This window comes from Argopecten irradians, chromosome 7, assembly GCF_041381155.1.
Source record: "Argopecten irradians isolate NY chromosome 7, Ai_NY, whole genome shotgun sequence".
Classification (NCBI taxonomy): domain Eukaryota; kingdom Metazoa; phylum Mollusca; class Bivalvia; order Pectinida; family Pectinidae; genus Argopecten; species Argopecten irradians.
This window is the reverse complement of record NC_091140.1, coordinates 32,336,292-32,353,380: the sequence shown is the minus strand read 5'-3', so window position 1 is coordinate 32,353,380 and position 17,089 is coordinate 32,336,292. Positions and strand designations below refer to the sequence as shown.

Sequence of the window (17,089 nt, the reverse complement as noted above, 5' to 3'; positions counted from 1 at the left end):
ACCTATTTTATTTACATAAACACTAATGGTATTAGACACAACTTATAAACTTACTAATGGTATTAGACACAACTTATAAACTTGTGTTATATATATACATGTCCCGGTATCTAATTCTAATAACTTTAAAATCAAACTTCAAGTATTTTTTTTCTTCTGAAATCAGGTGTTACAAAATGTCAAAAATTGAAATCTTTTTTTGAGATTCAGGCATTAGGACCTATCATGAATCTTAAGAGATTTTCTTAAAATTGAGACAGAAATATACGCACCTAACAAATTTTATATCGGGTAAAAATCTACCTACAAGCACAACACAAGAAAGAATGTAAACAACATAAATGGACAAGTTACTGCTCTCATTAAAATGATTTTAAAATCAGTGAAATGACTTATTAGACACCAATCAGGCTCTCTACACAACCAAGAAAATAAAACAGTACATAAATATTAACAGGACTAAAACACTGACTTACATATACCGTACTTACGGGGACGGAATGAGTATTATCCAACGTTACATATAATCTTTTGACCAACACAACATGGTCACAGTTTACCATTAATTTTAAACTAGAATAAAAAACAATAATTTCTCAATGGAATTCCTACTGAATTTCATTTACATGTATTTACTTTCACTTAAAAATGCAAAATAAAATAATTTTAAATAGCAATTTAAAGATGTTAAAACAATATAATTTAAAGAAAAAATTTGATCTAGATTTCTTGCAATTTGTTCTTGCAATAAATAAATTAAATGATTTCCTTTGAAGTTCAAAAAAGGACTACATAAATTGTGTGAGACTTAATAACATGGATTTTAATGAGTTTTGTTACAAATGTAACTATGAAGCCATTTTTGTGTGCTTCATTAACTGTTTTAAACACTTAACAGAAGTATTCTGTATTGATAAAAACAAATACTCAAATGACAGATTATTAAAATTATTGATTTCTTTGTATCATTATAAATCTATTTCTGTTTGCTATAAATTGCTTTCCTGACACAACTCTGTTATATAAAGATTAAATACACTTTTTGTAAAAATAGTAATAAAACAAAAAAGATATTAAATTTGACTGAATAATATCATCATAATCATGAGAGTAATGTAATATCAACTGCATTTGAAACTAAATGCAGATTGTATAATATGGTACAATATTTTTTTTTATGAAATAAATCTACAACAACAAGGAACTTCAAAAACACAATGAAGTTACATAAATGATTTTCCAAATAAATAATAAAACACCTTTGGCAATATAGAATGTTCAACAAAACACCAGCACTGAACATTTATACATGATCAGGGCCATAATCAAGCACAGGGGTCATTATCAGGGTCAGCATCAGCACATCCAACCCCAGGCCCTGTAACCTGGACAGTAAACAGACGACCACTGGGCATGCACACACAGACTTTGTAGGCGTTGGTAGTTGTGGAGGAGAGAGGAGCAGAGGCGCGGGGGAGATTACTGTCGAGGTACACTCCGTTAGTGGCATCCATGGTTATACTGCCGTCCTGTCAACAGAGAAAGTGTGTTCAGTAGTTATTTAAACTTTACTTAAAAATAAAACTTTATTCATTTTACTCCGATTGCGAAACAACTTAGGAGTCTAACAGTGGGAGGAAACATAAGTGCACAGAGAAAATCCATGTGATCAGGCAGGTGACCCCTGATCTTTTCATGTCCGTGCCAGGGATTGAACTTTAGTCGGCTAGGTGAAATACGAGTGGCTTAACCACTACACTAACCGATCACCCAGTAGTTACTTATAGTCATCTGTCACAATGGGGATGATTTGACAAAGAACACCTGATGATGACTTTAAATAGGGGTAATTCTAACAGAAATTCATGTTAATTTCAATGAATTCTTTCCTGTTCTTTTTTAACTATTTTACATTATAGACTATTAATGAAGTACTGAGACATAGATATACATGAAATTGAGCTACGGGACGTGTATTATGCTAATATGGTACTTACTGTAGATTGTAGTGTGATGTTTTTAGTGATGAAGTACACTTTGCCAAGGGCAGACAACTCCAGTCCCTCCATACCCTTAATATCTGTATTTTGGTACGACTCTATATTCAGACCATCAACTCCCGGCACACTCTCCAACTACAACATAATACAATATGATTTATATGACACAATGACTGCGAGATATGTCCACCACGGATGAAATATTTGTTGTAACTCCTGTTGTTGCAGTGATGTTTTTAGAAGAAATAAAACATACCCAACCTACTTTCAGCTAACTGTTCAAAGAAAAAACATATCTGCAGAGCAGTCCTTAAATCTACAATATTGCAGCTATGGTGTATTATAGTGTAATATTGTAATAGGAGATAAGTAAACGAGAAAGCAGACCGGGGTTCGAAACTGAAACCTTTCCTGCTAACTTATATTTACTGTACCGTGTACATAGAGCGCTTAAAATTTGCTTGGTCAATATATTTCAGTTTCCTATAAGGTACATATCAGCAGACGTTAAATTTTGGGGTTTGCTGGTCCCTATAATTTGAGAATGTAAATGATACTATTGTCCATAGGTATATTTCACAGGTGTGGATTTGATTTTTGATGAAAACGTGAATATAGTGAAAATGAGCCGCCCGCGATATTCAACTGATATCATGTCCTACATAACTCTGCCTATTCCTAGATTTCCTTAATCACTTATAAGCTTAGTCAAAGTTCTGCCTTCTAAACTCTAGTTCTTTCAATTAATCTGGTTACCAATCACTAACACAGATGAGTTTCCCTACACTGTATAACTATGCTATATCCATGGTTTTAAATGTTATTGTATTATTTATGTCTAAATAAATCATCTTCTCTTCAGTATGTTTTATATATATATTAAATCTTACAACCCTAAAGACTCATTTAAAATTTTCTAATTCTAAAGCTGGAACAGTTCATTATAGAATTTTAGGGATAAATAGGTTAAACCCCTTACCACAGGTGCCTCCACTACAGGGGCATGTATGTTGATGCCAGGACTCCCGATCGAGTTCCATTCCTGTATAGCGTCCAGTCCTGTCGACAGGAGTACATTTCCTGTGTCTGGACTCCCCACCAAAAAGTTGTCTACTGATTTTACTTCCACATTTCCTGGTCGTAATTCAACTGAAATGTAAAGTAAGGTAGCCAACTACGTAAGAGAGAAATTAACTTGTTTTTGTTTTTATTTTCTATTTCGTTGTTCTTTTATTTCATATTAAATACAAATTGTAAATAAGACTGGGTTGTTTTAACTTACATTATGTATGTAATGCAGTTATTTTGACTCTAGTCATTTAATAACTCAAGAAAAGGAATTAAATAATTAATTAGAAAAAAAAAATCATATTTATAATCATGAAATTTTTTTATATAAAAGACTAACTTTTTGAAGCCTTATCTTCAAGTCCTCCCTCAGCCATGAAAACAACCTGCAAAATTAATAAAATTTTCTCAAAAAATCAAAAGTAACGGCTAGTCCTCAATAGGTAAGATAATTTTGTTCTATCTTCAAAATTAAAGTTTTCAGAGTGTATCAGGGCTCGAATTTCAGGCTGTTTTACTTGCTTTTTGCAAGTAGATATACCAGAATAGCAAGTGGACACAATATGCACTTGCTTATTTTAGCAAGTGGTTTTTATCAGGGACAACTGTAAAAATGGCATAATGATTGTGAAAAATTGTTTTAATGGAAAATATGGGGACCCAGTTCTTACAATAATGTTGTTGATATACATTATGTACTTAAACACCTCACATCATCATGCAAAAACAAAGTATTTTACATATAACATAACAGTAATTTGAATACGGATATTAATTATGAGTAAAAATATATTTCAGCGAGTAAAAATTTAGGGCACTTACAATTTTTAGCAAGTGACAAAAAATGTAAAATTCAAGCCCTGTGTATTACACTGCATGTTTCATGTAAAATATTCTTTTCTAATTCTATGTACATACATTATACAGTGCTGTAAAAAAGTGTATTCTGGTGGTAATCTCTTGAATGGATTTAATCTAGCAAATAAGACGATATGTGCTCTATTTATTGAGATATGACATATTTCAGCAACAGTACTGTGCAGTAAGATACATACTGGCCCGTTTTCATTTTGGATGACAATTGAAGAGTTTTTGCGGCTTCCGATAAAACCATCAAATATTTGGACTGTGGTCAATGTTGTGTCAGAAAGGAATCGCAGTAGTTGAGAATTCGGAATAAATTCAAGTGACTGGACACCAAAGTAAGAAAACTTCAAAGCATACATAATGCCTGCAGTTAACTGGAAAGATAAAATAATAAATGATATTGATAATTACCTTTGATATATATAATTTCACATTTAAGAAGACCATCAAAAACTGGATAATTGACCCAAAACAAAATTAAAGCACTGTCAAAACTCCTTATGTAACTTTTGTTAAAATTTTAATTTTTGAGAAATCAGAACCTGATGAATGTAATGAAATTAATGTAGTGCTTTGAACTTCAGATTTTCATTTTTCAATACACATGTACATATTTAATAATTAAAGCTCCAAATTTTTTCTATTTGAGAAAATATTACAGAATATGGTATTGTTCTTACCAACGCATTAGCACATGCCAGAAGAATGAGGAATATGATGACGCAGTAGAGAAAGAACCTTTTCCTGCCCCGAATGCCAGTTTTATGGAGATAAGGCTCATTGATGTTGATGTAACCAGCTCTGAAGTTACTGTTGTGTTCCCTGTTAATTCTCCTCTTCAGCGTTGACTTCTCTCTCATTGACATGTTAGATACATCGCCTCTCTGATAAAAGATATGACAACATAAATTACATGATAAAAGATAATTAACATAAATTATATTCTGTCTCCTATCAGATAACACATTAATTTAAATATGCTACTAAATATATATGTTTTAATTCGTTTTAAAGATGATTAAATTAAAGGAAAATGAAAAGTGCCTATCATTTTCCCAACAAGAGATATCTAAATGTACGAGTTACCTCCCTCTACATGTCGTAAAGTTATGCGTTGAAGGATAATCGAAACACTTGCATATCATTATCTAGTACCAGATTTAATCACCATTGAAATAAAGATCAGTGTAATCGTTTCAATACAGTACAAATGGCTAAAAGACTCTAGTATAGATAGATGCACGCACTAAGTATAGATAGATGCACGCACTAAGTAAACTTATTTTCTTTTCTGAATCCTTATCGGAAAATGTGCATAACTTTTTTGTTGACTTCGATCTGATTTCTGATTAAGTTTTCAGATTTTCGGATGTAATCGGTTCTTACATCTGTTTATATCACACCAAACTAAAATTGCAGTTTAAGAATGCCATAGATTTTATGAAATCTGCAAAATTGCAAGTTCTAAACTTCACAAAGTTTTGTACCCACCTCATAAGGATCCATCTTGAATTTTTCGGAATGTCCATACGTTAACAAAACGAAACGAACTGTAGGATATCACCATCCGTTTCGTGCCACATTCCGAACAGTGGCTATGGGCCTACATGTAGTTAATTGCTTAGTCCTTCATGACTCCGCTTATTACCGTGGATAGAAACGTAGAAAATATCTTCGAACTTTCTACTTAATTTGGTTTAGATTTATTTTGTAAATATACTTCAGCATTAATTTGACAAAACCATTTACTGTGAAAATAAAAAAAGACGTTGCACACGGATTTTGTATATAGTGCAGTAAATAATAGAAATACAATGTAGACATAGTCCTCTTTAAAATATTACCTTGTGGCATTAAATTTAAATAGAAAAGCTTTTTAATTCCATAAATACAATTAAGTTAAAAAAAGGACTTGTCAGTTATAACCAATATCCAATTTAAGTCAAGAACTGAGAGATCTATCGTACTGCATATCTTGACTAACATTTGCCGATTACTCATGCATCTAATTTTCTGAATATAGAAATATCAAGTTTGTTCATTTAAATTACCTTGACCTTTTATGAAAGCTACATGGGTTAGATTTGACATAAACTCCTTGCGACCTCCTTGCGACCTACATGCATGTAAACGTAATTGGCCTATCTAATTGATATCACGGACGTAGATGATTTATCACTTATAAATCATTGTTGATATAAAAATTATTCATTGTAATTTGTAATTAAGCTCTAGATCGTCAGTGGAACAGAATAATGTTCATTTACTGATGCTCAGTAATCAGATTGTGCGTTTTTAATTTTTGTTTTCGTGTCATGTGAACATAATTGCATCCTTCTATTTTAGGTTGATTCTCGTATAGCTCTTCAGATAGTTTCTCTCGGGGCATTATTACGTGATCTCGAAAGCAGTAAATTAGTGATCAAGATTCAATTTTAATTAGATTAGAAATCGAGCGCTGCACGAGTTGCGTATTGAAATCTGATTAAACTACGATGGTATTGCATAGAGTATAGTAGACCTATGATGATTGATCTCGTATAGGAAGGATAAAATCGTGGTATTCTTTCTCTGTCACGGAAAATCTCATCTGTAATGATATTTCTAAAAGACTGTACTTGGTAATGGATTATTTTTTGTTAAATGAATTCTTGTTTTTGCCAAGATGGTCATGATTTTCTGAATCATTAGAAATTTTCCCGAGCTTAATTTCACACCCATGGATCCCGGATCGATACGCAATAAGAGCAAGAAATAAAATTTCACATTTAAATTAAATATAAAACAATGATGACTTTGAAAGTATGTCGGTATCGATGTCCATAAAAAATGTGCGGATATTTTTCTGAACCGTACTGACACCCACGAAAAACAAAATAACCGAATAACCACACAAGAGAATGATTCGCGGATGATTGTTTTGTTAAGTTACTAAATTGATTTCCTAGTAATATAGATAATAAATCTCCTGAATATTTTCCATATATGGTATTGTTTACCAACAATGTGACTCATGAAGATCGATATTCAGCATCCGCGCTTCTCATTGGCCGTCTGCGCGTCAGGGCTATCCCACGCTATTTTAAACAAAAATCGATAATATTACTCACTTCCCTTGGTCATGCTATTTCTGGAGGATTCCCTTTCCCAGAGAAAACATCAACAGTATTTAGTCATTGTTATACGACTCAGAAATTATATACCGGTATACATTTCGCAATCTAGATGAGACATTCGTCTGTTCCGAATATATTACCTACCCATGTATATATAACGGTATCTCTTGTGATTCCTTCATTTAGACGATTCTCTAACTTTTGTATTTCACTATATGTTATAAATACATAGTGTCACTTATTAGTATAAAATCCTAAAATATCTCAACCATTTTGTGAATTTTCGAAGTTACTTTATATGAAGAACAGCCGATAACAGAAAGAAGAAAACAGAAAATAATTTTGCGGCTAGCTCGAGTAGGCTAATCAACATGTAAGTATATTAACATACGATAAAGATATCTCATTTAGCCTAACTACTTCAAACGTTATCTAGCTATCACTACTCTCAGTTTCAGGCCAGGGGAAAAGATGCTTCATGTTGCTTTCATGATTAGATCCTCACTGAGCCCCTTTCTGGCCCCACTGTGAGTCGGGATATTGGCGCACTCCCCTTTCTCTGTCACCCTCCGCGCGGCCCGCTGACTGAAATACTAAATACAAAACCCTCACTCGCTCACAGGAGTCCGAGCGAATAACGTGACTCGTGAATACAGAGCCGAGCTGTGTGTACAACTTGGGAGTTTTTCCGCATGGATGGTTAAATATACGTGTTACTTTACACACGGGGAATTAGGAATTTATCAACGGAGCAAAATGGAATAATTTTAACAAAGGAAATTGAAATATATTTTGTAATTTTATACGTGTATTTTTAACAAAAATAGAAATGCACAGTGTGGTAGTTACATGCGCTACAAATATTAATATTACCAGTTGATATGTGTGTTTTAAAAGAAATTATAAAAATCCTGAGTGTTATTTGAGATAAAAAGAATCGTCATGAATATCGGAAAGGAACAAAACAACGTGGATGACAATCGGAACAATTTCAACCATGTCGGAGTATTTATGCCTGAGTCGGATTCTGGGGACGATTCCGAACCTACGTATAGGGCTTATAGTGATAATGTGGATACGGATGTTAGCAATACACAGGACGAGGGGGACGCACCCTCACCCCCGGCCCCCCGGGCCGACAGGAGGGTTCCCGTCGTGCCCCTCAATAACCTTAATATGTTGACCAGTAGTGATTCGGACAGTTGCACAGACGCCGAGTTTCTCGGTGGGCAGACGACAGATGACACCAGTAGTACTTCAGAGTCGGAAGAAACTCAAATGTAAGTATGGAAAATGTGTTAATAATCGTAAAGTACATGTATTTTCTGTTTCTAACGTTAACGCTTTCATATACATACATGACAAGTTGCAATTGTCCGACACACTGTTACAAAGAAGATATGTCAACCGTTATAATATCATTTTGGTTGACAAACTACGTATATACATGGACGTTCTCTTTCATTGGTGACCGTTTGACATCATCTTTCAAGATACCTGATGAATATAATGTCATATTTCAAAAATAAAGTATCTTGTAACTCTATAGACCTTGAAATGGTGTTAACGCTCAAAGAAACACGAGAATGTCATCAGTTTTTAGTTGACAACATCCGTTGTCCCTTTTGTATGTGACCGTTGGACGTCGCCCTTTTAAATACCTTTCGGACAGTGTATCGTTTCCCTTAGAAAAACCCAATGGAAATCTTTAAATATTTGTCACATTTTTCAAATCAGGGCGTGAAATTGACCTATGGCCAAACTTGATCTATAAAAAGAACTCAATTTAAACCTGATATGGGGGTTGTTTAGGACCACGTGTTGGGGCCCATGTGCAGTCGTAATGAAGTCAACAATATAGCGCGCGCTCCCTTATCAGACCTACCGAATGTATATATTATATATTTATCTCGTACAAAGAGCTGGTAGCGCGAAACCTGAAGAGACGGTCGTAAATGACGTCATACCCACACATCCTGCCGTTCCAAAATGCTGACACATTTGGCACCGGCCACGATTCAACGGCCCATTATTTTTAATTCGACCATTAGTGCTGTCATATGGCTTGCATCCTGCTAGTACATTCATAATGTATGAAAGTCGTTCACTTTACCATTTATATTTAAAGACATTTATTGTGTAAGATATAGAAAGATATGTATACAATTTCTACATTTTGTTGATTAAATGCTATCGACTTTTTGACCAACAGAAGCACCCATTGTTGTACCCTTAAAGTCAAATTACTGACAGCTGGCGATCTGTTGTAATTTTCCTATTAACCTTTATCAAGTGTACTAAACTACTATAGGAAGTCTTTCTAGAGCGCAAATTCTGCATAACGCAATGATAAGCGTATAAGCATAATATAAATTCAAATCAATTTCCATTTTATAGAAATGTACAATTCAATGTAATTACCAAATTAATTTCATTTTAATATATCAAAGAAAAATGATAAAATGTGATTAATATTTTATGTCTGCAAGCTAACTATTCTCGGCGAGTTAGAAATCATTATCCTTTCACAAATAGTAAACAATGGTAGTCGACCTTCGGTTGATAAGGACACCACGCTACAAAAGGGCAGTTAGTCCCTTTTAGGGACCATCCGGATAATTGAAAAGAATTATGTGAAAGCTGGTGCCTTTTAGGGTTCATCTTGATAAGCCCGGAAGAGGTTTATTTGGAGAATTGAACAGCTCTCCTCGTGTCATAATGTTTGACTTGTGTAGGTCGCCATATAATAGTTTGACTTCGCCTCGAGCCAAGTTGATATGATCGTTAGCCATGATGGATATTTGATTACTTTTCCCTTTTCCCTATAATGGTCGTTCAGCGGTAATCATGACACTATCTAGATCGAGCTGCATATTTTCATCGTTCTTTGAATACATATGTGATATCATATAGATATTTGTAAACCATAGGTCTCTTTGGGAGTTTTTGATTGTTGAACGCTTCAATGTCTGTACAGCTGACCACAGGGGCTTGGGAAATGATAAAAAGTCAAACCTGCCTTAGTAACCACTGTAGACCATCGGCTTTTGAATAAGACCAATTCCTCATGATCCTAAATGGCCAAATTCATATTTGATAAAATTTGACCTGTGTATAAAGACAGCATGGCTATAAAAGCCACTTTTCTTTGTTGCTTGCTGGTCTTTATAGACAGGTCTGAATGTATCATATAATGTATTATGATATTTTATCACACAGTAATTATAATGAAATGAGGATTTATTGTCGATGAAAATGTATGAAGGAATAAAGAATTCCATTTCTACCTCTGATATGTACTATTGAAATTGCGAATATATCAAAATTTATGTAAAAACACGGTTAAATGAACGACCATTCGTTAATAAAAGCAGCCAGTATACGTTTCCTGTCGAGAATATTACAGTCTGAACTCCTGGTCAGTTTACAGAAGGATCCATACTATATTATGTACATCACACGTGTGCCAGGGTCTCAACGTCAGACCCAATTTCCCATGATATCATTAAACAGTCGTTATATAGTTGTCTAAAGATGCATTCATCGCGAAGGGAAACGATATATCTCGCTTAAAAACACTGAATCCGAAACCCAAAATAAGTAGAATGAAATACAGCTAAATAGTAAATAGAGGTTTTTATTTCAAGTCGTTATCTTTAACCACTTTCACCTATAATATCAACCTTAACTCTACGTCGTCCTTGGCAAATTATCCGTCACCTCATCTTGTACTCAATTAACCCTAATCACGTATCACCAAAATCATATTTACCCGCAAATTTTTCATCAGTGTTTTCTCCTTTCCCAATTTTTCATATTTGATCTTAATTATATAAAGAGCCAGCGCGTTCTTACGCTTTAGTTTTATTGAGCGATTTCTACCATAAGGTAATGGGGGCGAATGTGTATTGAAATCTATAATCAACGTTTTAGTGAAATTGCTTCCGCATTACAAGGATAAAGCTCAACAATTGTGTCAAATATCATTTGTTTCTGGAGCTAGAAACACCGATCATTATTTCAGATTGGTTAAGCTGAGCTAAGTCGGTCTCTTGGGTACCAAGATTTTACTTTAATCAGAAACCTGACAGTTTTACAAGGAAGAACTGATATTTATGATCGGTTTTGAACAGAACGCCCCACCATTTTATCTATAGGGTCCAAGATACGAGTCCCTGTACGGGCTAAAATCTATAGGCCATGGTATCGGGCACTCGTGTGATTTTTATGGTCAATTTGGATTCTTATGAAAGTCATCGATAAGGCGTTTCCTGTGCTACATTTGCTTGTTTTGCAACGTATGTAATTGAAAGTTAGTGTAAAAGAAGAAAGAAAGAAAAAAAGAAAGAAAGAAAGAAAGAAAGAAAAAAAGAAAGAAAGAAAGAAAGAAAGAAGAAAGAAACAAGAAAGAAACAAGAAAGAAAGAAAAAAAGAAACAAAAAGAAAGAATAGCAGAAAGAAAAGTATGAAAGAAAAGTCTTCTTGACTTTAATTAAAAAGAGTGCATGTACAGAATATTACTAAATGTTTTCTTTGTCAGTTTTTGACACTTAACTTAACCCAGGGGAAGGGTGAAGGAATATATACAACGTATACACTATGTAAACATGGACCTTATGGTTCACAGAAACCAATAATGTACAACACACGTAACTTTGACGGCAAAAATGTAGCGTATGTTTTTAATTATGCAGCTTAAGGCACAAGGGGCGGTTTAAGTTAACAGCGGGATCCAGACTGGCTTTTCTTTTTCTTTTTTCCAGACTTAGAGTAAAAGCCGTTATGTATGATACGGCATCAGTGCATCCTGACGGGTTTAACAATTACCGAACATCGGTAAAGTGCGAAACTAGACATTGCACTAGGAAAGAAACAGCAACGTTTTTATGTAGTAGGAAATCAGCATGATGAAACAAACATGAAACGGATATTTCATAGGTTGTCCATTTTTTTCCTCAGAGACATGCGTGTAGATTTCAGTCTACGTGTGTTTTGACTTATCTTAGGAAAAGAGACATGGAAATCAATTACAATATTGCCGTAGGTCCTAGTCACAGGGGTCCGGGAATAAGTTACGTGGTACAGTATGTCGACCTTGAGCATCGTTTGGGGTCGGGATACAAAAATGAACATAGACGATTGTTATTTTATAGAATTTAATTTAGTCCCCCCTCCCTTCCTAAAAGAGCCCCTTTTGTCTAAAATATGGTTACAATATACATATATTGTGACTTTTTTACACATATGTTTTAGATTTAGCACTGACAAATATCTCTGATTGTTAGTGAACCGATACCTCATATCCTTACATATATTACTGTAGAATATAAATCCCAAGTCCCTGTGACTTACCGCTGTACCAACATTGGCATCATGTATACTGCATATAATGCTAAGATGAATTACAGAAAGGTCCGCTTTGTGTACATGTAATCATTTTACTACAAATCTGACATATTATCTCAATTAATCATAGAAGCTGAGGCGAGCCTGAAATTGGTCGTGAAATGATGACAAACGGATACTGTTTCTGTATCTGTTAATTCCAATATTAAATTTCAAATCTAAATGAAAAATGTGATATTTTTGCCTCAGAAAAGATAATATCGTATCTTTGTTGAGTACAATATATAACAACTGTGTAACCCAATGGCTTGGCCGTTATTGTGAAATGGCCTAGTTTTAGCCAAGTTCCACGACAGTGAAATTGATTCTTTTCATTTCTGACATTTTTTGTTGATTGAAAACTAACACTGTTTGAAAAATAATCCTAAGGGGAATACAGATTCAACACTGACTCATTGAATATTTAAGTTGAGTCAAATCCAGTTCTACCTAACACCCGTTGGAAACTCTTACACAAGAGGCAGATGTTACACCCGGACAGATTGTGCGTTTTAATTCTCGGCTAATGAAACATTAAAGAACTACACAGTGTAGAAGCGATATATTATATAGTATTACACAACACTTCCTTTCACAAATGTTCACCAGGTATTCCGAGTTTCCTGTGTCCCTGGCACCAGACTTGGACATAATGATCGACATATTTAAGGATTAACTTGAATAGATTTTTTATGTTATGGAGATATAACACAAAAATCTGAGTGTACTCTAAATAAACCGCGAAGCGGTTTATGATGAGAGTACACTCAGATTTTTGTGTTATATCTCCATAACATAAAAAATCTATTCAAATTAATCCTTATAATTCATTTTACTAAAGATAATTCTTCAACATTTAAAATTCATTTTGGGATTCTTTTGTCTATGAAATTATTACGCCGTCATCTCAGCCAATCAGAAGCGACGTTACAAACGGCGACGCCATTTTTTCCTTTATGGGCTGATAAAGTAAATTTTTAAGCCAATGAAAATGCTCGTAACAAGCAAAATTGAATTTATATATATACAAGTAACATGTATGTGTCCAGAAAGTTCATCGCTTAGAGGGACATATATTTTTCTGATTTTGATTAACGATTTTCTAATGGCCTAAAATCAATCTGTAATATTATGATTTTATCAAGACCTGTACGGAAAAATTCATTGGCTCGAGGCTTATGTCTGGCCCGGTACCACATTTTCAGCGACGTTTCACACAAAGGTGTAAATATCATGTTTCCGTGACCTCTATGACCCCCGGGATGAAATAGATGACCACACACGGTGTACCAATTGACCTGCGGTCAGTGGTCATTAGGTTAGACTGACACCAGACAAAAGTTCATTAACACGCGACGATGTACTTGTGCACAGGGATATGATCATAGTTACAGCTTAAATATATTTCGACCTAGTCCGCTAAACCTGCATTTATTAGTTTTTTCCTAATAGGCAAAACTAAAAAAAACACCTAGTAATATAGGCAGGTTTAGTGAACTAATTTGGACCTATTAGAATGTCCTAGATCATTTCAGACGTTTCAGGAGTGTGGATCTTGTGATCTAGATCAGCGGTGATCTAGACCATTAGTCTATAATATCTGGACTCCTATGATCTAGACTCCTAGTCTAGATCTTGATCTAGATCAATATAAGATCTAGACCCTTACCTTAAACGTCTAAAAAGGATCATGGACAAAACTGTAACTTATTCTCAGATCCCTGTGTACTGGCGGAGCTAAATCACTTAAAATGCTATTCTGTTTTTGTCTCTTCTTTTCTGGTTAACATGCAGTCTATGGAATACTGAAATTAATACATCTTCATTTCCAATTATGTTTAAACATCATTATTTATCTGATATTGAAATTCTTTAAAAAAAATCTTAGATTTGGTTTGGTTTGATTTGATTAGTGTAAGGTTAAGATAGTAGATGAAAGCCTGCGTACCAGGAGAAAAACCACCGACAATGGTTAGATAGATAGTGTAAATTTGAACTGGACCAGGAAAACAACGCAGATCACATTGAATGTAGGGGAATTTATAAACTTTTTAGACCAATTACTAGCTGTCTCATGTAGAATGGTCATTATTGTATAAAATGTAGACATTATTACCGTTGATACGTGACTGACTGGTAACTAAATGAAATTGGACGTATACATTTCATTAGAGTAAAATGATGCCAATGTGTTGGCCCTACATCAGAAAATCTATGACTGAAATGCCTGTAATAATTGTACGCACATGTCTTCGTAGAAGTTGATGTTATGGTTCCTGACAGTTTTTTTAGTTATTAATTGATACTTACACACACAAAAGCATACAAGAGCTTTGATAGTGAGAAATCAAGACATGGCAAAACCTTGACATAAGCTTATGGGAGAGTTGGTATTTATTTTAATTTGTTATAATCAAACATGGTATCCAGACAATTAATGAATCCGACAGAAAAAAAAATAATGGGGAAGGGGATGGTGATAACTTTGATTCTGTCGTTAATTGCCGATTAAGGAGGTTGAGGGGTGGAGGTGGGGGTGTTGTAGTCAGTCGACCTCTCTCTATTAACTTCCACGCTTTTCAATATTTTACAACACACGACAGACGACTTCAACCGTAAATACATATTTGAAATGTATATTATGTAGACTGGATTTTATTTCAAGAAAAAGGCAGAATGGATATAGGACCAATGATCGACTTTTACCAGGCGGGACAGACTTAATCAGATCGAGTTTTGATATAGCTGTATACACTTCTGGATAAAATGCCAACAATCTATCAATCTGAAGCTTTCGCAATCATTCAAAAAGTTAAGGAATGAGTTATAAGCTTAGATGAAACGCTCCAAAAATAAAAATATGATCAGATGAAAACTGTCTGGTGTCTGGAAAAGAAGAAAAAGTACAGTTAAATCCTCACCCCATATATACATTAAACCAATCGTCTCGGGCCTGCCCAAACGTCAACTTTTGGCATCGACACAAACGTCTGCCCGTCCTCTTTGACCCCTCCTGTTTGTAATTTATTAAGACCAATTATCCCTCCTCACTAGGAATTCTAATGTTGGCACCCAGAAACGGCTTGGTATAATGTCGTGGTGATGGGGAGGGGTGATATATACTGTCTAACGGCCTAGTTGTCGCCTTTTTATAACGAAAACTTAAAATAATTTGGTTTCCAGAAATATCTTATCTTCCGTGGTATGGGTTCAGATCTAATGTCGAGAAGGGATATCCAAAAGTTGTCTTGTTATAACGAACATGTAATTTAATTTTGCATTTAGAAATATCTTACATCTCCTGTGGTGTACAGTATAATCTTGAGGTATAGTAGTGTCGAATAGGGAGGGGGATAATCAAACCCTGCCTCCATTTCGGTCCCGGCAACCTTCTGTCAGAAATCGTCCGTTAGTCGTTCAGAGCTACGTCATCGCAGATAGGACACGGTGTTCAACAGTTAACTTATTATGACGAAATCTGGACATACTCTTATTATCAAGTGTGATTATGTATAGGTGCCGTGTCATGTTGTTTTCATTGTCTTGGAAGATGTTCTTAGATAGACGCATTACACAGGGCCATGTATAGTTTCTACATGAAAAAAATCTGGCTATTTTTTCATGTAGAAACTATACATGGCGCTGTCGCAGTGTGTATGTTCGGGGAGAGGGGAGTGAGGAGGGAGGAGATGATCTCATTATCTGTTACAATTTGCACTAAGATTTGCTTTGCATTATTTGACACATTTATAAGTGGATATGGTATAACACTACATTTTCGAAAACGTTAGTCTCTACAATACCCCTATAACGTATCTTATAGGTCGTAATCAACCGGATGTAACTACATCATATCGCGAATTCATCCATGAGTGAAATTCAAGTATAAACGCAATAAACCAAAGTAAATGTGAAAAAAATACTAAATCTAATTCACACGAAACCAGAACCGGAAGGATTTCCAAACTTATCAATCAAATCTAAAAAAAAACACTTTTCAATGTGTCGGTTTTTCTTTCAAGGCGTTCGTGCAAAAATACATTAATGTTCCTTTTTTATAACCGCAAAGTTCACTATACATGTAGAGAATTAACTGTTAGTTTATACTAAATTGGGACAGAGTAGACACTGTCTGAACTATATTCTATATGTGTATCGACACGCGATATACTGATTAAAGGTATCGCCGACTTTATCTAGACAACTTATTCTCACAGGGACCTGAGAATAAGTAACAGTTTACATAGATTTAGAGATATCTTGTGTTCCTAGACATTTTAGACGTTTTAGTGGGTCTAATCATGCCCTGTGTGCTTTATACAATTCAAAACCGTATCAGGTCTCATTGTTCGTATCTAGACCTAAATTTGATTAGTTTTACATTTATTTAATAGTGTGAAAATTATCTCGGTACCACATACATGCAGATACAACAACATTGCATGTATCACGTTCATGACAAACAGTTTTGTTTTGTTTAACATTCTAACCAGAAACTAGACATTTTAGTACGTGTCAGATTTAAGATGTAGGGTTCCGTAGAAAAAAATCCCCATCGATTTAAGGACTTTACTTGCAGAAAATCAATGTGAGATGGTTGTAGGTACACAAGTCGTGTGGCTAAATAGGTCTTGTATCATATGGTATATAATA

The 17,089-nt window shown here is 34.5% G+C and overlaps 2 protein-coding genes across 2 annotated transcripts in view; one reads left to right on the top strand and one right to left on the bottom strand.

Moving 5' to 3' along the window:
* Nucleotides 1–203: 203 nt before the first annotated feature.
* On the bottom strand, nucleotides 204–5,547 carry LOC138328177 (beta-sarcoglycan-like). Its single transcript, XM_069274848.1, has 7 exons — nucleotides 5,427–5,547; nucleotides 4,616–4,819; nucleotides 4,124–4,309; nucleotides 3,409–3,454; nucleotides 2,980–3,149; nucleotides 1,998–2,135; nucleotides 204–1,529 (listed from the first exon to the last, which is right to left on the bottom strand). Exons 1-7 carry the CDS (start codon nucleotides 5,439–5,441, stop codon nucleotides 1,326–1,328), a joined length of 963 nt encoding a protein of 320 aa, XP_069130949.1. The 5' UTR covers nucleotides 5,442–5,547; the 3' UTR covers nucleotides 204–1,325.
* Nucleotides 5,548–7,509: 1,962 nt separating this feature from the next.
* LOC138328176 (proton channel OtopLc-like) overlaps nucleotides 7,510–17,089 on the top strand; it is a 41,839-nt gene continuing 32,259 nt past the window's right edge. The window contains exon 1 of the mRNA XM_069274847.1: nucleotides 7,510–8,331. Within this exon, the coding sequence (XP_069130948.1) occupies nucleotides 7,994–8,331 (338 nt within the window). The 5' untranslated portion in view covers nucleotides 7,510–7,993. The remainder of the gene's footprint in view (nucleotides 8,332–17,089) is intronic.

Coding starts and splice junctions, on each gene's coding strand:
- LOC138328177 (XM_069274848.1), bottom strand. Junction 3,455..4,123: donor TCCAAAATGAAAACGGGCCA/GTATGTATCTTA, acceptor TTAATTTTGCAG/GTTGTTTTCATGGCTGAGGG. Junction 1,530..1,997: donor ACATCACACTACAATCTACA/GTAAGTACCATA, acceptor CTCTGTTGACAG/GACGGCAGTATAACCATGGA.